At 46.5% G+C, this 23748-nt stretch overlaps 1 protein-coding gene and 1 non-coding gene across 5 annotated transcripts in view; both read right to left on the bottom strand.

Moving 5' to 3' along the window:
• Positions 1-260: 260 nt before the first annotated feature.
• The window catches only part of Plpp4 (phospholipid phosphatase 4), a 128214-nt gene continuing 104726 nt past the window's right edge, over positions 261-23748 (bottom strand). For 3 of the 4 annotated variants that reach the window (XM_006976991.4, XM_076553571.1, XM_076553578.1), the window contains 2 exons: positions 13735-13905; positions 262-838 (listed from right to left, as the gene is read on the bottom strand). In XM_006976991.4, the coding sequence (XP_006977053.1) occupies positions 639-838; positions 13735-13905 (371 nt within the window). In that variant the 3' untranslated portion in view covers positions 262-638. Of the gene's footprint in view, positions 839-13734; positions 13906-23748 lie in introns of all 4 variants that reach the window. The other variant, XM_076553577.1, reaches the window with a different exon arrangement.
• On the bottom strand, positions 4065-4171 carry LOC121826930 (U6 spliceosomal RNA). Its single transcript, XR_006069091.1, has one exon. It is a non-coding gene; the product is annotated as a U6 spliceosomal RNA (small nuclear RNA).

The following is a 23748-nucleotide window of genomic DNA, read 5'->3' as shown; positions in this document are numbered from 1 at the left end:
TCCCCAAGGGAAGCCACCACAGGACTGACACCCTCACCAGCATGCCAGCTCACTCTGTCCTCTGCGAATTCTTTGCCGGGGTGGAATTACATTCAGAACTGGCTCCCTAATCTAGACTGCAAGGTGGCAAGAATCTTGCACCCAGGACCTGTGAGGCAACCTCCCCACACAGGGAGCCCCTTGCTTCCAAAGTTGGAATGATCCAGGGACAGAGCCTACTTTGGGCCTTACCGTGAAACCTAATAGCTTTTGACGCACTCATGGCCAGCACCACGTCTTCTGGGTGGGAGACTTTATTCTATTTCACAACATGAACACAGAGGAGGGTGGGTGCTGCCGCAGACCCTCAGGGAAAGGAATCGCCGGTGGAGCACGCATGCCCACCAAACCCTCCCATCCTCCTTCCTGGTACTTGGGTCTCTCAGACACTGCTGCTGGTGTCCCAACCTTACAAGTTGAAAATGTTGAAGGGAGACATGGAGAGTGGCGGGAACACCATCCACAGAACGGAAGCTGGGGGGGGAGGACTTCAGAGTAACTGATGAGAATCACATTACAGAAAATCCTTTCCACTGTGTAATGACATCAGGGTGGAAGAATGAACCAGGGGCTCAGCGTCCATCTTCCCCAGACACCCGTCATACGGGGCCCTCGGTGATCCCCTCCAGAGGCAAGCTGGGTGCGCTGTCGGCCGTAGGCCTCTCCTCCTTCTTCAGTGAAGTGGGCACTCGGAGACTGACGTATGGTTTGTGGCACGCCGTGTTGGCCAGAGGAGGGTAATGCTGTCTGTAGCAAATATAGGCAAAAATGAGGCCAATCACTCCTCCAACGAAAGAATCTAGGTAGGAGAGAGGAAGTAGGGGGAAAAAAACAGTTATTCTTCCTTCACATGACCAGCCCAGATTTCCAGAAAGGTCTCTTCCCACTTGCCCTTGACGATGGATTGCTTTCAGTCTCTCCACCCCAAAGCCCTCCCACCCCCACCCAGCCCCCAGAAAACCAAAGGAAAGAAAGCATACTGAAGGTGCAAACCGGGGTGGTCTCTGCAAACATTTCTAGCACTTAAATGCTAAAAACCAAGGACTCAGACAACAGAAATGGCTCAGCATGGAAAACACTTGTTGAGAAGCCTGATGACCTGGGTTTTATTCTCAGAACCTACATAAAGGTGGATGGAGAGAACAGACCCTCCAAAGTGACTCTCTGACTTAGATGTGCACCGCCCCACCCCACCCCTGTAATTTTTTTTTAAAAAATCAAGGACTTGACTCTGTGACCCCGCCATTTAACTCACACCCAAGCATTGCATGAGCTCAGATCGGTATTTTAGATTTTTCAGAGCAGAAGAAGAATCCTAGCCATCTCTCTCACATCTGAGCACCCGCAGGGGCTGACATTTATTTTTCCCTAGGCAAGTCTTGTTGGCGTCTTTCAATCTTGCTGGTGAGCCACAAAACCCTAGCAGGTGTTCTGGTCTCTGCCTTACAGTAAGGGGTTTCTCAGGGATGAAATAAACCCTCAGAGGCATATGGTGAATAAAACCTTTCACAGTCCTTGAGACTTGGCAAACTCTTTCAAGCTCTGTAAAAAAGGAGCTTGATCCCTCCAATGGGATGCAGGTATCGCTGAGATGAAGGGGTAATGAAGGGCAGATGAAGCAGGATGACTCATCGGTAGGCAAAGACAGGCTCCTTTACCACACAGGGCCTCCAGGAGCTCAGGAGAGACCCCACGAAGGTGGCCTACCCATCAACCCTCAGTGTGTGTGTGTGTGATGCATGCCCCAACTTTCTCTACAGACTATTTCTGCCAAAACATCCCAACACAGTGGGAACCTCCCACAGTAAGAGAAATCTGAAACGCATGTCGTAGTCACTGCCACCATCAGCTGCCATTCTCTACATGCCAATTATCTTGTGAAGTCATGCAGACTTCCTACAGATAGTTGGAAGCACCTCCATTTTCCCCAGCATTCCAGCTTAATTCCATTAATACCATTGCTGTGGTAAATACCATGACCAAAATCAACTTAGGGGAGGCAAAGGTTTATCTCAGCTTACAGTTTCAGTCTATCATCTTGGGAAGCCATGGAAGGAACTTGAAGCAGAAACCATGGAGGAACACTGCTTGGTGACTCAGCCAAAGACCTATGCTTGGCAAGCTTTCTTAAACAGCCCAGGATTATTTGCCTAGGGAATTGTGTCATCCAGAGTGGGCCGGGCCCTTCTACATCCATTAACAATCAAGATATTCCCTGAATATACATGAATGCAGGTCAGTCTGATCTGGGAAATCCTTTCATTTTAGATGCCTTTGCAGGTGACACCAGGCTGTATCACGTTGACAGATAAAACTGGCCAGGACATGGAAGGCTGGAGCACTATTAACCTGAGTCTGTAGTCTGTGCTGGTCCAGGGGCTGTGTAAATCTTTACAGGTTCATTCTAGGCTTGATAACCTTGTGACTCTCTAAGGTCCCAGCCTTCAAAATACAACAGGCCTATGGGATAAAGGCTATGTCCACCCTGGGTCAAACAAGGAATAACTCTTTTCATACTTCTTAGGAAGCCAGACACTGTGCAGCTACCTCAGGTAAGTCCAGCTACCTGCCTTTTGCTTCCCGTGAGACCATAATGAGGTGTGGTCAAAGCCTTATATCTTTCCAGAAAGTGAACCTCTCAGTATGTAGTTATATGTGTGATACTAGTCACTGCTGGTCTTGTTGTAAGTATCTAGGCTCTACCTTGATCTATCAGAATAATTTTAAAAATGTCCCATTTTTAAATTTATTCAGTGCATGAATGTACATGTCTACATGTGCACATCTGCATGCCACAGTTACTGTGTGTCAGAGGACAACATTCAGGAGTAGGTTCTCTCCTTCCACCATGTGGGATCCGAGGATCCGAGCCATCAGGCTTGTCAGCAAATACCTTAACCTCCTGAGCAGTCTCGCTGGCTCTGTCAGAATTTTTAATGGGCACAAAATTTTGTATGTCACTGCCCACCCTAGAACCAACAACTGCTGCTGTTAAAATTTACAGTAGGCCAACAGGCAAACACAGTCTTCCCTAACATACACTTTAAAGTTCTTCCAAATAAATGTAGCAATTTAGTGTGTGTAATTTTATTGATCTACAATAGTAAAAACCAAAAAAAAAAAAAAAACCCAAGTATAGATAAGAGTGCTTGTATTCTAGACAGTTCCATGATGGAGGATGTCAAGGGCATATAGCCCAATGTCCAGCTGCTGCTCTAATGACCAGAGTCTAGACTCTGGTCACAACAGCGGGTGAACCTCCTTCATGTGCAAACAGATGGAACTGCTCCTCTGCTCAGTGGGACCTCCACTGCTCCTAAGAATCAAGAAGGCCTGGTGTTAATCTAAGCTGCTCACGCGGCTCTGACACATACTCCAGTCTTGTCTCCTTCATGCACAATCTTCCTGCCTGTACTTGCTTATTGGTTGCATACGTGTAGTTTCCATCCTGGGCTCAGAAAAGGATCCTGCTTACTCCCTGGCCTGCTTCACCACTTCACTCCTTATCCTTGTACAATGAAGCCCAGGGACACGTGGTCAAGACCCCTCCCCACTCCTGTGCGACTCCAGTGGTGAGTAAAGGCAAACTTTACAACTGTGGATGGCTAGCACCAGGTTTAGAACTCATGAGGGGAAGGGCTGCGGGTCTTGTTGGCCGCTGACCCCTCGACACTTGGCCAATATCTTGATGCTCATAGTGGAATTAAGATTGTTGAGGGAGGTAAATGCACAGTGAGTCAAGGGCTAGAGTTGACTTCTGTTCTGTGTATCCTTAAGCGAGCCCCTTGTTCCTGAGGTCCTCTGCCACCCTGTTGGTTATGTCTGAGTATAGAAAAAGCCATGAAGAAGCCTTCTTGTTTTTCCACTTAAATTTTTTTTAACATAAAATAGGTTATAATTCAGTCCAGAGTTATTTGAAACTGGGAAACATTTTCTCTATAGAAAATAGTAAAAATGATAACATTTCCCAATAAGCCCTTTTAAGCCAAATAATAGCTGAATTATACATATAAATATTGATCAGAAAAAAAAAGGAACGCTTCATGAATTTGTGTGTCATCCTTGAGCAGGGGCCATGCTAATCTTCTCTGCATCATTCCAATTTTAGTATATGTGGGGCTGAAGTGAGCACAAAGAGGCCTTCTTATATAAGAGTGGTCTGACATAAAGGCCAGGAACACATATGAGGAGTGTCTGCTTGGTCCCGAGGAGCAGCTATTAAGGTGGAAGTGGTGGTCTGAGAGATAATAGCAGAATTAGGAGACCATGGGCTTCGGGAAGTAGCCCATCCTCATCCATCCCCAGGGCCAAGCAGGTACACCTGGGACATGGTAATACACTCATCATCTACTCTCACACCAAACTCAGAGCATCCTTGTGGTGGGATCTCTGTCTAAGACACTAGAAGCCCCTGCCAGGGTGAATCATTTCACTTCCCTGAGCCTTGGCCTCCTTAGCTCTCGGATGGAGATAAGGTCTCAAAATTCTCCCCATTGCCCATGACAATAATTTCATGCTACTCTTTCTAAAGTTGATGCCACCGGGCATGTCACAACAGGACCTAAATCAGCTAGTCTCATCGTGTCCCTTTCACATCTTACTCCGGTGCTTACAGGGAGCTCTTGATTCTTCTCCATCTTTCTTCCCACACAGGAAGCCAAGAGTTCAGAACTGTAACCTCAGGAACATGGCCATAATGTTTATAAAGCATTTTATTTTATTTTTAAATGCAGTACTCTTTTAACAAAAGATTAACTAATTGTGTGTGCGTGCGTGCGTGTAAGTTAGAGGAAAACTTGCAGGAATTGTTTCTCTCTTCCCACTCTGTATGTCCTAGAGAACAAACTTAAGTGTCAGACTTGACATCAGGTGCCTTTACCCACTGAGCCATTTTGCCAGCCCTTTCTAGTATTTTAAATAAACTTGGAAAACATGCGTTACCCAGGCACCTGTAAAGCAGTATAGACTATGAATTCTTGAACAGGGCTCCCAGGCACAGTTAGCATCCTAGAATGAAACAGCACCACAAATGAAGAATTTCTTCATGTCATCAATGGATATCAGTCCATAAAGCACATTACAACCTTTTCTAGTTCAAGGTCTTTGAGCTGCACGATTATTTCGTTTTATTATCTTGTCCAAGCTCAGGGAACAGTCCCACAGGGTGTTACTTTTATGAGCATCTAAAATAAACCACAAAACCTAACCTGCATTTGAGCCATTGATTGTCAAACAGACCAAAGAGCTAGGTGTACGAATGACACCACCTGCTTCTCTATGGCCCAGCATTTCAAGAGGAGGGTCATTGACTGAAGACATCTAACAGCTCTAGGCATATGCTTCCTGGGCTCACTGATGCTGCAAGGAAATGGTGATGCCAGCCCAAGCATCTTCCCATTTGATGGAACAAATGAAAAGCCAAGAGGGGTGGGAAACAACAGGAACAGGAGGTAGTCCTATCCAAGCCACCTTCAAGCAGTTACTCGCGGCTGCATTTATTACCAAAGTGGGGACAAGAAATAACTTCCTTTATGAGGGAGCTTGTTACCAAGGGCTCAAGCGGGCAACTGCTGTTTCAATCAGCTCACACTCACATCCTGTTGACAGATATCAGGCAAGGGCATGCAGGTCTTCATTGGGAAAAAAAACCATTTAGGATTGACTTCACCCCAAGAAGGGTAGCATGCTCTTGAAGGACTCAGAAAAGAAATGAATGGATCTCTATGTCTCTAGCACCCAAATGCTGCTGTCTCCTTACCTAGTACTGGTGTCAATCTCTCAACCTATGTGTTTACTGTATGTGTATCAGGTGTTAGGCACTGGAGTCAGGCCAAAGGATGCGTAGGAGACCCTGCTACCCAGAGTTTACAGCCCCAAGGGACAAAACAGATGCCATGTAATGATGGCTTAACAGTGAGCTGCAGCTTTGATAAGCACCAGGAATGAGAAGTGTGTGTGTGTGTGTGTGTGTGTGTGTGTGTTGGGGGGGGTGGTGGTCTGAGAGCTGGTTCAGCAGTGTGGCCTGGGCTAACCTAGAGCACAGGGTTATGCTGAGGGTAGAACCCAGAGGCTAAGACATTATGAGGGGACATAGAGGCAAGAAGAGCATCTGCAGTTTTCTAGGAAGAAGGAAAAAACTGCATAAAGCAGCCAAGCAAGGAAGAAAGGGGCTTGTCAGACTGAGAAACTGATGGTTAGCCCATCTAAAAAAAGGGTTAGAGGACATAAGGTCACCCACCAGGTTGAGGTGAAGAATATTTTGTCACATTCCTGTACAGCTCTAATGAGCCCTCAGCATGGACCAGAGTCCCACTTCCCTCTGGGGCATCATCTGTGCATTTTGCAGCCTCCTACTTTCCATCCTGTTTGGCACCCCATTTCCAAGACTGTCTGCCTACTAGATGGTGTTTAGGATCCTAGACAACTTGCTCATGTGCATTCCTCAGAGCTCAGTAGTTTCTATTCTGTAAATATTTGGCAACAGATACACTGACCATCATCTACAAGATACACCAAACTGTCAACGCTACTAGCCACAAAAGACCATGCATTCCATAGCACCTAAAACAGGCAAACTCAGAGACAGAAAGTCGATCAGTGTTGCCAGGAGCAGGGGACGGTGACTGTTAGTAGTAAGCTTATGATGGTTGCACTATTCTGAACATGCAGATAGAACCCATGGCATTGTGCACTTCAAAGGGGAGAGCTTTACGGTGCTAAATTAGAACTCAATGAAGCCTTTCTTTATAAAAACAGAGGGAGGAAACCAACACCAGATGGTTTCCAATGGGACCAGAAACTGTGACTTTGAATCCAGCAACCTGAGAAATGAATCTTTGCCTTTAAGATGGGCACAAACCCATCCTCATCTTATGAGATCAAAGGACAGGAAATGACCTTACCAGGTCTTCCACAACCAACATGCCAGACTATGTATACCTGCTCCAATAAAACAACATGAACAAGGGCTTCCTATTTGTGTTGGCATGTCCCCAGGAAGAGCATATCCATTCCTGTCACCATGGCAACATCCAACATCATGGAGTTCACTTGACTTGAGACCTTATGTGTCTTGGGCTTTATGACCCAAGGCACTCAGGCAAAATTCAACTCTGAAAAATTCAACAATTGCATCCAATCTTTTTGTTTTGTTTCTGTTGTTCTTTTTTATTCTTTCCAGTGAGTCTCTGTCTAATGAGATTCCTGCTTTTGTGACTGAGTTTCTAGAAAAGAATTTATATAATACCAACCTACCTAGTACACTGTAGGCTGGAGGCGTATAGACCATACTGCCTTACTGTGCCCACAGGCACAAAGGAGGCATGACCAAATAAATTCTTAAAATGCAAATTTCAATTTTTTACTTTTAAAAGGAAAGCTTACAGAAAATGTGGCTTATTATATTAAAATAAGTCAGATGAGCTCAGAAAAAATTCAGAGTGTCTGTGTCACCTGCCAGATCCCACAAATACCAGTTTCTGATCCAAAGCCTCTAGTTAAGCCAAGCGAGTGATGGAAGCCGGCCAAGAAGGCCAACATGGAGTCCCCCAAGGACGCTGGGAGCCCAGCAGGCTGGCATCAGCTGTAGAGGAACTATTTCTTGCACAGCAGTGTCCTCTACTCAGCTACTGCCTGGAATGTTGTCCTATAAGATGAAGTGAGCTAAGTTCACGATGTTCCGGCTCCGTAGTCTAACACAAAACCCTCTCCCTGCAGTGGGCAGGGCAGTGAAAGGGGGAACTGTGGAGTGGTCTCCTGAAGCCCACAACGACTGGACCCAGCATCAACTGCCCCATGTCATCTGTGTTCCTACACACTTCCTGTTCGTCTTTCTTTCTGTTAGGATGTTACAGGGATCCAACATCCCACACACTGTTGAGCATTTTCTTCCATCTCTAGGCAGCTTTCCCCATTGCCTTAATACAGATTGGCTGATGATGTCACCAGGGCAAAGAATGTGACCAGTAAGAGAGGAGCACGTTGTAAGCCACGTGCATGTTTGTAATCCCAGTACTCAGGAGGTTGAGGCAGGAGGATCTTGAGTTTGAGGCTATCCTGGGTTACAAGATGAATGACTTCTAGGGCAGCCTGAGCACATAGTGAGGCTGGTTCAAATAAGGCAAAACAGAAGACAAAGGGACAATTTAGTCGAAATCATTCACTTATGTAGCACATATTTCTTGAGCTGACCTATGTCCTTTTAAAATTTCTGTCAAATTCCCAATCCCTTATAACATAGTGAGACAGTATTAGGGAGCAGGGTCTTAAGGCTTTGAATTCACTGTGGAACCAAATATGACCTTGAACCAAAGGAGACAGAACCCAGGGCCCCATGTATGACAGTAATCACTCTACCAAGTAGCTCTATCTACAGCAGAAAATGGGTTCTTTCTAGAAGATGAGGTCATTGGGCTGGACATTAACCCAATATGGCTGGTGTCCTTATAATGAGGTTAGGGTAGAAAAAGGCAGAGGGAGTGATGTGAAGAGATGCAGGGGACGTCGTGGGGGACAGGGACAGAGCCCGGAACTCTACTTCTACAAGTCAAGGAACATCTTGGGTATGAGAAACTGGGAGGGGCAAGGAAGATTCCTTCTTCAGGTTTCCGGGACAGCTGTCCTGACGGTCCCTTGTCCAGCCTCCAGAATAGTAAGATAATATACTGCTGTCGTTCTTAACACCTGGTGTTTGGATGTTTGCTCTAGAAAGTCTAGGGAACTCCATCAGAAGACAGCATGTGACATGCAAACATCCCTGCCTATATTGGCGGGGCCAGTCACTGATGTCATTCTGCTCATTTACATATCATTTATGGCTGCCCTCACATAACTGTCACAGAAATGGTTTATCTACAGAAGGCCGATGTACAGTATTTACAAAGTCTGCCTTCCTCGCCTTGTTCTAGGGAATAGGAACAGACAATTCTCATTGTGCATAAATTAGTTGTTAGGAGGTAGCAAATGAGTTAGGGTAGAGGGGCAGGATATGAGGGGAGTGCTGTGAGTGAAATGATATGTCAGGTCTATAACAATGCGATGTATGGAACAAGGCCAGAGGAGGGCAAAGGACCGCTGTATACCCACGTCAAGAAGGACAGGGTTGTAGCACATGAAGAAGCCAATGCAAAGGCACCATGGTGAGATAAGCCTAGAGTGTTCAATGAACAGCAAAAAGCCACATGAGCAGGCAGGTCTGAAGGGTGGGATTTTGCAGGTCACTGTAGGATATGGGCCCTGATGTTGAAGGAGCAGAGCATCGATGGAGGAACTTATGGACAGAGCCATGGTCCTGAAGGCTCACTGGCTACAGCTCAGGAACAAGAATGAAGACCAGCCAGAAGCACTGAACCAGCATGGGAGGGATTGGATTCTAGAACTATCTTGAACATGGAAGTCCACAGGAAACCACAGGAGGCTGAGAAGAGAAGCATTCCCTGAATAAAGTGAAGCAAGGTGCCCATGGTACTCGGGAGCAAGCAACATCTTTCCTTGAGGAAACTGGGCAGTGGGCCAACCAAGTGTGGAAAGATGCAAAAGGCCCAGCCGAGGAAGACTTCCATGGACCTAGTTCTGTCTGTCTGGAGGGCTCTGCATGGCCAGAGGGGTACCATGGGGCTTCAGACTGCTCCTACTTCCCTGAGCACCAACACAGCCATGGTGTGACCATGGGCACCTGGGCTCGGAGGTTCCTAAACAGCATGAAATGTGGTGAGTTCAGCCGCGCCACACAGGTAGCCAACGGAGGGCAGATACTCCACTTGGAATGGAGTACACTAGAGGGAGAGCCGCAGGGCCAGATTTTGTTCAGCCTAGGACTGGTAGGTTTCTGGTGGGAACAACCATACAGTCCTAAGAAGCCCTTTCAAGTCCCTTCATTTAGAAAATCAAAGGATTGCTTCTGATAGCCTAAGAGAGGCCCGGTGAATCAATCAATCTCCTCCTCCTCCTCCTCCTCCTCCTCCTCCTCCTCCTCCTCCTCTCCTTCTCCTTCTCCTTCTCCTCCTCCTCCTCCTCCTCCTCTTCTTCTCCTCTCTGTCTCTCCCTCCCTCCCCCGTGTGTGCCTGTGTGCTCATGAATGTGCCTTTGTGTGTGTGTGTGTGTGTGTGCGCGCGCGCGCGCACATGTGTAGGTGTGTCTATGCCCACACATGTGCCTGTGTGTGCCTGTGTCTGAGCTTGCATAAGTGCTAATACACCCTGGGATGGCACCAAGTTCCTGTTCTTACCAGTCCTAGCTCTGGTTCTTCCCTGACCAGGAACCACAAAATACACGAGAGAGAGCAGAGGCAGAGGCTACCTTAAGGCATGCCCTGTCCTTCTCTGCGTGGGTTTTCTCCAGCATGGGGATTCTACAAATTTCAAAGTTCAAATGCTTTGTGCTCATGGTTAAACACAAAGGTGAGCCCTGCTGCCAGGCGCAGGGCTCGGCACTGGCACCCCCTGTGAGTCTCTCTGGCTTCCAAACGACCCGAAGCCAACCTGGCACAAAGTCAAGGGGAGCACCTGCCACACAGAGTTCTGATATCGATCCAGCCAGCTCTCTTTCTTGGGAAGTTTCCCTAAATATTTAAGTGTAGCCCTGTCTATTCCTATGCCCCATAGTGCCCTCGTTTAGTCAAAAAGTAGGCTTGTATATTTAGAGTGGACTAGGGAGGTCGAAATAACAGAAAACAACCATTGTAACTAACAGAGCAAGCCATGGGAGATTACGGGATATTGATTGGTATGAATATGTAACGAAGTAATCGGTTATTTCCATATTTGATATCACTGCTTAAACCACACTGAAATGGAGTCGTAAAATCCCATAACAGCAATGTTGTTAACTAACATTAATAATGAGAAGGACTTGGGCTTTGCCGGCGCCTATGGAGTTCCACATGGATTTTCACCTTGATTGATGGTCCCTGCCCATGGTCCCTGGGCATCTCAGTTCACCACAGAGAAACAAGCAATTTGTCTCAATCAAGCATCCTGCCTCCAACATCCACCTACACTGCAATCAAAGGCCTCGTTGCTCTGTGTTTGCCAAGCTCCAAACCTCAGAGGCCACCCCCATTTCTCTCCAAACAGCTGAGCACTGAATAAACACAATTTCTCATTCTTTCCTCTTGGCTACATTACTCAGCCACAGAGAAAAGGGCAACAAGCCGGGGGAGGGTCAGAGAGGGTTGAGGAGGTGCACACCTCACATCTCAGGTCGTCAGAGGGTGAGGAGGTGCACACCTCACATCTCAGGTCATCAGAGGGGTGAAGAAGTGCACACCTCACATCTCAGGTCATCAGAGGGGTGAAGAAGTGCACACCTCACATCTCAGGTCGTCACAGGGTTGAGGAGGTGCACACCTCACATCTCAGGTTGTCAGAGGGGTGAGGAGGTGCACACCTCACATCTCAGGTCGTCACAGGGTTGAGGAGGTGCACACCTCACATCTCAGGTCGTCAGAGGGTGAGGAGGTGCACACCTCACATCTCAGGTCGTCAGAGGGGTAAGGAGGTGCACACCTCACATCCCAGGTCGTCAGAGGGGTGAGGAGGTGCACACCTCACATCCCAGGTCGTCAGAGGAGCGAAGAAGTGCACACCTCACATCTCAGGTCGTCAGAGGGGTGAGGAGGTGCACACCTCACATCTCAGGTCGTCAGTACAAGATCATTACGCAAAGATGAAGGGGGCAAACATCAATTCTAAAACTTTTTTTTTAAATCTTGGGACAGGGTCTCATACATCTTAGGATGATCATGAACTCATTGTACAGCCAAGGATGACCCTGAACCTCAGGTTACCCTGCCTCCACGTCCCTGGTGCTAGAATTGTAAATGTACACCACCACACCCAATCTATGTAGTGCTGGGGATGGAACCCAGTACTTGATGCATGTTAGGCAAGCGTTCTACCAATGAGCTACATCTCTAGCCCCTTGAAGTTCTTCCTTGTTTCCCAAATCCAACCTGGTCAATTAAGAGTGGCAACTCAGTATCAGTTGCTTGTAAACAGATCATGTTGCAAAAATGCACCTGCCTCCAAGTCAGTTGTTTAGGAAACGCTACACATCCTTCCTCAGTAACCGCGAGGAAGCCAACAGAGATATCGATTTGCATAGTGCATCTGCATTTTCCAATGACTATTCATTATTGCGTTCAGTCTATGACATTGCTCTGTGAAATATTCAGATATTATTCTATGGGCAAAGAAGAAATCGGAGCTCCCTGGGAAACAGGGACACAATTCACACATGGCCGTTGGTCCATACTGTTCCTGATGAGAAATGCCCTCACCCCACAGGCCACAAAGGTGGTAGGAAAACACCGCTAGAGCCAGCTGCAGTGAAGACACGCCCCTGTGGCTGTTGGCGCAGGAACTCTGTCCCTCCTTCCTTCATGTAATGTGGCTTTCAGGACACCAAGCACTTTCTTCAACTCGGTGGTGAAAATGAAGACCAAGGGAGGGCTGCAGCTCCAGCCCCGTGGTCCTTTCCTTACCTCCTCCATTCAGGGGGCACTGGATGCTGATGCGTCCCGCGTCTAAACTGTGCTTCAGCATCTCTTCTCCACACCCTGCACCTTCTAACTCTAAAATGCCATTTCAGGTGCATGGCTCCCAAGACATGAGCTCCAAGAGGGCTGGGAGTAGACCAGAAGCTGGGAGGGAGCAGGAGGGAAAACTGACTCTTTACTGGTGACTCTCAGAAGTGACCAGAAAGGATGGAATCCTTTGTCAGCATGCAGACCCTCTGGACACCACATCAGACTCCATCCTACTCCTAGATACAAGTCCAGGACTCCATGGAGAGGGGTGAGGCTGACCAAGGTGGTCTGTGGATGCCATTTGGGGAAGCCATACTATAGACTCTGCTGTCCCCAGAAGCCATAACTACTGTGATTGTCACCCCTGTATCTGCTCCCTGTCTATTATGGCAGGTGGAGATTCTCTTTCAGGCCAACTGATGAGCTGCAGTTTATTGTCAGAGGCATGGTGAGGTCAGTCACATTCCAGGAACAAACCCTTCACTTGCTTGTGATTTAGATTTTAATGAATATCCCAGGACCGACACATGGAAGCAAGCTTCACCCCTGCCTTGAGACAGAGGCAAGCCTCATCCCTGCTTTGTGATAGGAATCTTGCCTTGAGACAGAATAAGTCTCCGGTCAGCCTTGTGATAGAGACAAGCCTCACCACAGCTGTGTCAGATGCTAAGTCTCACCCTAGCCTTGAGACAGAGGTAAATCTCACCCCAGCCTTGCGATAGAACTAAGCCTGACTCTAGCTTTGTGGTAGCTACTAAAAATATTGATGATATGGGTCCCTGGGCTGGGCATACCCTTTGGCACTGCCTCTTTGGTGAGAAATATGTCCTTGGGGATTGGATTTACAATGGAAAAGGAGCCAAAAACCAGCTTGGCACTGAGTCTGGAGACCAGTCAAGCAGAGAAATCACATCTGGGCCTGAGGCCAGGGTGACGACTACACTGAAGACCTGGCAGGACTTGACCAAGTTTTCCTGAGAACAAACGAGAAGACAGAACTCAGTAGGGGCAAGATGAATGCCAGGACACACGGGAAGGGGCCCGTGTCTTTTATGACATCTAGTCTGGCTTCTGACAACAGGGACTCAGTTCTCCCCAGTTCAGTGACCGCCCAGCACCCATGCCTGGAAGAAGAGTGAGGCCACTCTGAGGACTGAGCAGAGACTCACCTTGCCAGTGGTGCTTGTAGTCACACATACGCGACAGGGCGATCATCATGGCGCAGTACAAGGGCAAGATGGCAGCACAGAGCCGCCAGCTCTTGCCCCGCCCACTCTCCGTGAAGCAGTGCAGCTTGCCCGCCAGGTAGAATGTGGTGAAACCGAGGCCGGAGAAGGCAACTGCCAACGAGACAAAGCAGGCATTACCCTAGCAAGTGAGCAGTAGCAAGAATTGGCGTATCTCAGCCTTCCTGCCTGCCATCTTCATGCCCCAACGTCAAGGCCAAGGCCAAGAGGAACTAGGCACCATGTAGCCAAATCTGTTCTCCTGCCACAACCATTCTAGAATAAACTTTTAACCATGAGAACGACCCTCCAGGCCTGTATGTGTCTACTCTGTGGCATTACTTCACTCCCTCCCTCATTCATTCAACAAGGTTTAATGATTCTTGTGATGGGTAATCTTGGCTGTCAACTTGACACACCTGGGAAGACGGGACCTCAGTTAAGAAACCGCCTTCATCAGATTAACCATGGCATGTCTGTAGGGCAGTTTCTTGACTGCTAATTGAGGTAGGAGGGCCCAGCCCACTGTGGCAGTATCCTCCCTAGGCATGGGAGCCTGGGCTATTTGAGAAAGGCATCTGAACGTGAGCTAGAGAGCAAGCCAGTACTCAGGTCCTGCTTTAAGTTCCTGCCTTGGCTTTCCTCAGTGATGGACTGTAACATCTAAGGGGAAATAAACCTTTTACTCCCCAAGTTGCTTTTTGTTTTCAGTGGTTTATCACAGCACAGAAAAGCTAGCTGTCCAATATATGCTATATGGACACATGCTAAACGAGGGAAGAAAAAATGCCCAGGACACCATCTCTGCTCTCACAGGGCATGCTGGTTTGAAAGAAAATGGACCCCAAAGGGAGAGGCACTATTAGGAGGTGTGGCTTTGTTGGAAGAAGTGTGTCACTGGTGGGCTTTGAGGGCTCTTTTGCTCAAGCTTCCCTCAGTGTGACACTGAGACCATTTCCTGTTGCTTTTTGATCAAGATGCAGCCAGCACCATGTCTGCCTGCACACTGCTAAGCTCCCCGCCATGATGATAATGCACTGAACCTTTGAAACTGTAAGCGAGCCACCCCAATTAAATGCTTTCCTTATAAGAGTTGCTGTGGTCATGGTGTCTCTTCACAGCAATAGAAACCCAAACTAAGACCCAGGGCTTTGGGGCTGATGGAAGGACATGGCCATTCTGAGAGATTATTTTAAAATGTGCTACATTCAGTAAGAAAAAAGTGTACCCAGTTCGGTACGAACTGCTTAGATTAGAAGGGTTGGGACAAGTCAGGAGCCTGAGATGACCCCTTGTGGTTGGTATGGACAGAACATGCAATGGCAGCATCTGCTAGGGGGACATCAGCAAATGCCACAGAGGAGTTGACTTGATGGAGAAGATGGCCATGGCAACCACTTTGAATTATTCTTAAAATATAAAATTATTGTATTTTAGACATGCCAAGACTTAAAACCATGGAGTTTGGATATAGTATACACTCCCCCCCTCAAGCTTTCATCCATTTTTTTATGACAATATGAATGGCTCTGGAAGACACTCCATTAAGTGAAATAAGTGTGCCCAAGAAGGACTGTTTTGATTTTGTTTCTGTTGCTACGATGAATACCCTGAAAAAAGCAACTCAGGGAAGAAAGGGTTTATTTACTAAACAATTCCAGGTTACGAGTCCTTACGAGTCCATTGTTGTGGGGAAGTCAAGGCAGGGAAGCAAAGCATCGGATGTATAGCCAGTAGTGGGGAGAACTGAGTGCATGGAGCCTTGCTTGCCTGCTCTCAGCTAGTTTTCATCTCTTATAGGGGACTGTTCAGGATGCCCCCTGCATAGGGGATGGTGCTGCCCACAATGAGCTGGATCTTCCTTCATAAGTTACCAATTAAGATACCCCCCCCATATACATACACACAGGCCAACCTTTCCTATATAATTCCTCATTAAGAATCTCTTTCCTAGTGATTCCAGTTTGCATCAAATCAATAGTTAAAACCAATAAACACAAAGAAAAACACCATCCGTATTCACTTGTGCAGGATCTAAAAATTTGACCTCACAGCAGAGAGTAAAACAGAGGTCACTAGTAGCTGGGATGAATAATTGGAATAGAGAGGGTTTGGGTAAAAGGCACTGAGCTTAATAGGAAGACTTAGTTCTAATGCTCTATAGCCCAGCAGGGTGACTACAGCCTATGACATCTGTTGTGTATTTTAAGATAAACATAAGTTTCCAAAGGCCCCTACAAAATGTAAGTGTTTGAGGAGTTGAAAATGCTAATTACCCTGACTTGATCATTCTGCATTGTTTACAAGTATTAAACTATCATACTCCACCCTATAAATAGGTACAAGTATTGTGAACACTAAAATTTTTTAAAAGAATTGATGTTGGAAAAAAAATTTGAGGTTGTAACTCAGTGAGATTTAAGGTTGGTCTCTGAGGGCTAAGAACAATGGTGCTCAACCCTGGCTACACACACAGTCTCCTTCAGTAGACAGGAAACTTAAAAACTACTGGTATCCAGATCCCATTATCTGTAGTGGTCTGGCATGGTCGCTAGTTGGGTGCATCTGTTCCTAGGTGCAGCATTGTGTGAATAACTGAACTTCCCCGTGGTTACAATGGCTGCCGTGACTGAGTTCAGGGGCTTTCCTTGAGGTCAGGTGCTGCAGCTGCTCACCTCTGGATGGCGGATTTACCAAACTTTCATCTCGATTGGAAGACACTGCTAAATATGAGAGCTCCTACACACCCAGACCACACAGTGACTCGGGGAGAACAGGTCTGACCAATGCTTCGTCAGTCCACCGACAAGTCCAAGTGCAAAGCCTTGGCTGTAGTGTGGGCATCACAAAGAACTTTATTACACATGCAGGCTCTCAGGGGGGCTCCAGACCCGTAAGTGAGGACTGGCTTTCCACAGCACTGCCCAAAGGATCGTATGCACACTGCAGTGTGAGATGCCCTGGCTAGAATGTGTCCATCATCCTGCTAGGCGGTCTTTAGATCTATCTCAAGGAGGTAGCATAAACTCTGAGGGGGAACTAAAAAATATTCTGCTCAAAGTTGTTTACAAAAGTGGAAAATGGAAAGCATTTGTTCGGAGGCATAAACAACCCAGCTGTGACACCTTCAACAGCCAGGGAGGCGACATGAAAACCCAGATTATGTGGCAGTGTTGAGTGAAAAAAGGACTCAGCAGCAGGTTCCAGGTCAGCACAGCTGTCGTGTATGACAGTGAATGACCTTCAGCTTTTCCAAATTATCTCTGGAAGCTATGTACCTACTTAAAAGGGATCTTGGTTAGGAGCATGAACCTGTACCAAAGTAAGCCTTCCTCAGCCACCAAAGCAAACACGGTTATAATGGATCCCCATTGCCTTTTTTTGTTTGTTTGTTTTTGTTGTTTTTCAAGACAGGGTTTCTCTGTGCAGCCTACTCTCACTATCCTGGAACTCACTTTGTAGACCAGGCTGGCCTCGAACTCACAGAGATCCTCCTGCCTCTGCCTCCCGAGTGCTGGGATTAAAGGCGTGTGCCACCACCTCCTGGCTCCCCACTGCCTTTTAAACAGATGTTAAACCTTGTTTGTCTCAAGTACACAGATGAAACCAAAGTCAGGAAACAAATGGAAGCTGTACGTGTGCACTGAAATTTTTCTCATTACCAGCATTCCAACAGCATATACATGTTGAGGATAAAGCTTAACCTAAAATGTGAGACATGGCACTGCCCATCCTAGTGGTATGCTAGGATGATAGAAGGGTATTAAGTGATTTCCATAGTGTTCTAAAGTGGAATCATTTGGGTACCATCCTAGCTGGTTCAATAGCTTCTTAATTCCCACCCACATGCACTGGACTCCTTCCCATTCATTTACATTCTCCCATGAGGTACAGGAGTGGGAGGGCTGGACAGCTCATTCCTGTTGGCTCTGGCCTCATCCTGAGCTCTTCCAGGAGGAATAAAATGGTCTTTAGTCAATCGAGATAGCTTAGCAAATCTATCCACCTAATTACCCTAAGTGTGAGGAGCAGAAAAGAACAGCCCTGGGGCTCTGTTGGGCTATGGATGGAAGTCTCCAGAATCAGAGAGAAGAGAGCCAAGAAATGCCAAACAGAGTTCTTAAAAAGCCAATGAACACTGAGTGGATGAGGAGGAGGAGAAGGAGACGGGGAGGAGGATGAGAAGGACAAGGAGGACGATGAGGAGGAGGAATTTGTATACGGCCCATATAAGAATATCTTGAAGACTTCAACACTGATGAGTCAACAGCTCAGGCTACCAATTCTATCTGCACTCTGGCATCTTCAAGAGATGGCGAAGGAACTTCCAACTTCTTCCTGACTTCCGCCACCCAGGAGCTCTCATCCAGCAGTGCCGGCACCAGCTGGGGCATCAAGGACTTTGCCTCATTCTCTGGAGTGCAGGCAGAGTCTTCTCTTTTGCCCAGTGGGAGGCAGCACCAGAATACAGCCTCTCCCAAGCACTGAGGCCTCTGCCTCTCTTTGGAGAAGGAGTTCGGAGGCCTGGGGACCTGCAGCAGACAGTTTCCTTTGACACATGCTACTGGTCCTTTGGACAGTGCTTTAAAACTGTTGTATGCTGTTACTTTTCTAGGTGACAATATAAAGCTCCAATTTCATGCTAAACCTTATGCTTGCCACTTTCTTGCTGACATTTATACAGTTATTGAACTGATGTAACGGTTTCTGACAAAAGGCTTCGGAGGGGATTCCTTCTGGCTTGGCAGACACAACTGAGCATCAGGCAGCTCTGGTCCTTTGCACCTCTGCCTTTTCATCAACAACTGAGTCTGCATTAGACCCGCCAAGCTATGGCTGAATAACTGTCATCCCTTATGTGACAGGGGGTTTGGGATCAGGATGCAATGTTCCATGAGCCATTCTGCTCTGAGGTCCTAAATCCTAGATTCAAATTCAATGAGGAGAGTGAGTAAACAAGAAAGTCATCACAGACAAATTTTACAACTCTAACCATATCACACCCCATTTTCTTCTCAAAGCAACACACTGAGCTGAGCTGCTGGGGCACTTCACCCCACCTTGGAACCAGTTAGATGATGTCCATTGGAAGTGAGAGTCTGTTCTGTGTCTTCCTTTATATGTGTCCCCACTTTCTAACCTGACTAAGAAACAAAACTGAGACTAGAATGTAGCAAGGCTGGTAGGGTGCTTGCATGAGGCCCTGGGTCGATCATAGTACCACATAAGCCAGGCATGGTAGCACAGATTTATAATCCTAGCAGCTAGGCAATGAGAGCAGGAGACAGAAAGGTCATAAGTTCAAGGTCATCTTCAGGTGCATAGAATTTAAAGCCATCCTGGAAACCAGGAGACTCTTGCTGTGGGACGGTCTATATGTCAAATTGCTCTGATTGGTCAATAAATAAAACACTGGTTGGCCAGTGGCCAGGCAGGAAGTAGGTGGGACAAGGAGAGAGGAGAATTCTGAGAAGCAGAAGGTGGAGGCAGAGAGACACTGCAGCCACCGCCATGACCAGCAGCATGTGAAGATGCCGGTAAGCCACCAGCTACGTGGCAAGGTATAGATTTATGGAAATGGATTAATTTAAGCTATAAGAACAGTTAGCAAGAAGCCTGCCATGGCCATACAGTTTGTATGCAATATAAGTCTCTGTGTTTACTTGGTTGGGTCTGAGAGGCTGTGGGATTGGCGGGTGACAAAGATTTGTCCTGACTGTGGGCAAGGCAGAAAAACTCAAGCTACAGACTCTGTCTCAAAAGGGAATGGAGGGAGGGAGGGAGAACCCAACCCAAATGGAGAAATGGGCTTTCAAACACATAGCCAGTGCACTGTCCACTTTGGAAGATGGGTTTATAAGATACAAACACACACACACACACACACACACACACACACACACACACACACACACACACAAAACACATATCTGTCAACATTGCCAAGAATAGAGATATGAGCAGACACTGCCTCCCCCACCCCCATATACACAAAACAGTGAAGTGAGGGTGTTCCAAGAACCTGCTTTTTCGGAGTAGCAAACTCCCAGGTGTTCCAGAATTTGGAACACAAATGCACACACACACACAGCCTTTACCACAGATGGGAAGGAAGTGGGCATGGTGCTCTGTGAGAAAAGCATTGTGCCTTTTGCTTTCAGAGTCTGCAGGCTTTCTTGGCTGGAAGCAATTGACTGTAAATATTGACATGAGGCTCTGCCAGAGAACGGCAAAGATGCTCTCCGCTAGGAAGAAGGCAAAGTGAGAATCTCTCACCTTGTTTCATGAACGTGGATGCTCACTCACTGTTTTCAATGACACAAACAAGAGAAATGGTCCAGGAGGTGTGCGGGGGTCCACCCAGTGACAGGGCGGCCTGCCTCCCCAGTGATACTGGGTAGTGATCACTCATTGCTCTCCTTGAAATCCAGATGAATGAGCAGAGGTTTGCAGTTCTTCTCTGGCAAAGGAAAGTCCATTTACTGAACCCGCTTAGGATCGCATGTGGCTTCCCTTTCCACCTCAGCTGACTCGTAAACCAACTCTCACACTTAAGATGTGAGAAAACTGACATGGAAGAAGATTCTTCAAAAACCAGATGATTCTTCTTGTGAGTGGGAAGGACAACCCTAAACTTCAGATGGAAGCCTGAAGACCCCGGATAGCCAAAGCCACCCTGAGCAAAAAGAACAATACTAGAGGTATCAGTACCTGATTCCAAGTTATATACAGAGCGATATAAAACCAGGGTGGTACTGGGACAAAAACGGACACACTGATCAGTGGACTAGAACAGAGGGTCCAGAATTAAACACACACACACACACACACACACACACACACACACACACACACACGAGAGAGAGAGAGAGAGAGAGAGAGAGAGAGAGAGAGAGAGAGAGAGAGAGCTACCTACAGCCACCAGACCTTCGACAAAGGTGTTAAAAAAACAGCCTGAAGGAAAACGAGTCTCTGTAAGAAACGGTGAGGAAAAGCTGGTGTCTCTCAGAAGAAGGAAACTAGATCCCCATCTCTCACCCCATACAAACATCAACTCAAAATGGATCAAAGATTTCGATATAAGATCTGAAACTTCTAGAGGGAAACACTTCTTGATATAGGTACAGGTAAGGGCGTTGTGAAAAGACACCAGGGGCTTAGGAAACAGCAGCAAGTGTCAGCAAATGGAATAACAGGACATTCAAAAGTTTCTGCACATCTAAGGAAACAGCTGGGTTCCGCCATGTCCACAGAATGGAGGAAACTCTTTGCTAGCTCCACATCTGAAGAGGATTCATGACATGGTGACATCCAAGCCTAACCCCCAAGCCACAAACAACCCAATCAATAAATGGGATAATAAAATGAACATAGTTCCCCAAAGTACACATTGCTAAGAAGTATACGAAAAAATGTTCAATATCCTTAACTATCAGTGACACGCTAATTAAAACTCCCTTGAGATTCCATCTCACTCCAGTGAGAATGGCTATCACCAAGAAAACAGGCAATAGAAGTACTGGTGAGCATGAGGGGGGGCAAACAGAGCCCTTTATATTGCTAGTGGAAGATGAAATTAATCCAGCCACTGTGGAGATCAGCGTGGAGGTTCCTCAGAAGAATAAATACAGGTCCATCACATGTCCCAGCTTTACCACTCTCGGTCTATGTCTGAAGGACCCTTAAAGTCAGCATATGGTAAAGATGCCTTCACACATATGTTTGATGCAGCTCCATTCACAGTGGTCAAGTTATGGGATCTGCCTAACAGATTCCATTCATAAACAGATGAGTGGATAAAGAGAATGTGGTCTCAATACCAATGGAGCTTTATTCAGTCCTAAAGAAGAATGAAATCATGCCATTTTTTTGGAAAATGGATGTAACTGGAGATAATCATATTAAACGAAACAAGCCAGCCTCAGAGGGATAAACATCACATGTTCTCTCTCATTTGTGGATGTTAGATCTTCTATAGATGCAACAAATTATTGAGATATATGGCAACACAGCAGATGGGATACTGGAGAAGGGAGGAGGGAGCAAGAGAGAAAAGAAAAGGAGAATGTGGAAATGAGTATGGTCCATATTAATGACACCCCTGAAAAAGATCGTCTTTATGAAACCATGGACAAGGAAAATAGAAAACACATATAAAGACGATGAGCAATGGAAATTTGATGTAAGTGAAACTCCGGGGAAATGAAGATGTGTAAGAACCAATTAAATCATTATGTGTCCCCATACCCAAGATGCCATTGATTTTTAGATTTATTATTGTTTTTGTACCACATAAAGAAAAAATACTGACATTTGCTTTCTTATCACACTCACTGCAAGATGTGCTCAAACATTAGCTAATTAAAACTGTCTTGCAACTAAAAGAACAAATGACATAAGAATTGAAGAATCATCCTGCCTTTCCTGTTGTATTTGTAACTTTTGCTAGTAATGAAAAATTTCCAGGCAAGCGTCATTCCTGGAACTGGAGACAGCTGTGCTTTAATGGGGCAACCTGCATCGGGTGATATTTTGTTTATGCTCTTAACAAGTAAAGCTTGCCTGAAATCAGAGGGCAGAGCCAGCCACAGAGTTAGCCACAGAGGTCAGGCAGTGGTGGCACACACCTTTAATCCTAGCCCTCGGGAGGCAGAGGCAGAGATGTTTGGATCTCTGTAAGTTCTAGACTACACTAGATTAATCCCATCTAAAAGAGAAGCAGAGCCAGGCAGCGGTGGCCCACACCTTTAATCACAGCACTTTCGATCTCATGCCTTTGCTACCAGTATTTGGGAAGCACACACACCTTTAATCACAGGAAGTGATGTGTCTGGGTGGAGAAAGGAATATAAGGTGGAAGGAGAGAGGAACTTAAGCCCTTTCGGATGAGGACTCAGGGGCATTCAGTCTGAGGATTCGTGGAGACAGGATCTCACCTCCACTTTTGACCTGAGGATTCAGTAGTGGTGAGAAGTCTCTCTAGTGACTTGTTCCTTTGTCTCTCTGATCTTTCAGCATTTACCCCAATATCTGGCTCCAGGTTTTTATTATAAGATCAATTAGGATTTGTGGAACACTGCATGAATCTTCCATCTGATTCAAAGATCTGGGTTTCCTTCCCTAAGAGGAAATATGGGCATCACTGGTACCTCAACGACAGTTTTGGAGGGTGTTCTGTAGAGGCTTCAAAAGCATCTGGGCAAGACCATCCAAAGCCAAGAGTACAGGCCACAAGCATGCCACCACTGCCTCATAGGAGCAGCGTGGCTGCGAGAGTCAAGGGACTGATTTCCTTACCTTGGCTACTTTCTTAGAAGAATGCAAGCTGCTTTTACTCTCTGGGCTTTAGTAATGAGAGGCTGGGTGTACGCACATTCACAAACACACTAAATAAGCAAATAATGTAATTAAAATAAAAAACCTTAAGAGTGATGTCCTGACATTTCTGAGAAATGTCTCCAGTTTTAAACACAAACAATTAACCCACAATCAATACTGTGTAGACTGAATAAAATTCAACCATGAGCAAGTAGGGCTGGATCTCAGGATGCCACTCTAAGATCTCACCCTGGGCCTGCTTCCGATGTCCACAGTGTTCAAAGAGAACTCTGAGCCTAAGCTTCCACTGCCCGACTCTCCCTACTGGAGAAAAAAAAAATCACCCGATGGACCTCGAGTCATTTTTCTTAAGGTGATAACAGCTCCAAGTGGAGTTGAGCAGGTGATGATAACTTCATTTATTCCAGGGAGCACTGTGAGTAAAGGAGAAATGGGGGCTTTCAGGAGCACTGAGTCTGTAGTACCCAGTACTACCATGGAGTCCTGCATGAGCTTGCCTCTTGGGGCCTTCATGTCCACATTTGCACAGTAGGTTAGTGATGTCTGATTTTCCATACTACTGTGAAGACTAGCAAATGGAAACTTCGGACCCTCCGCTCAGGTCTCCATAGCCGGTGC

This window comes from Peromyscus maniculatus, chromosome 1 (genome assembly GCF_049852395.1).
Source record: "Peromyscus maniculatus bairdii isolate BWxNUB_F1_BW_parent chromosome 1, HU_Pman_BW_mat_3.1, whole genome shotgun sequence".
In the NCBI taxonomy this organism is placed as follows: Eukaryota; Metazoa; Chordata; class Mammalia; order Rodentia; family Cricetidae; genus Peromyscus; species Peromyscus maniculatus.
This window is presented reverse-complemented; position numbering and strand designations above follow the sequence as displayed.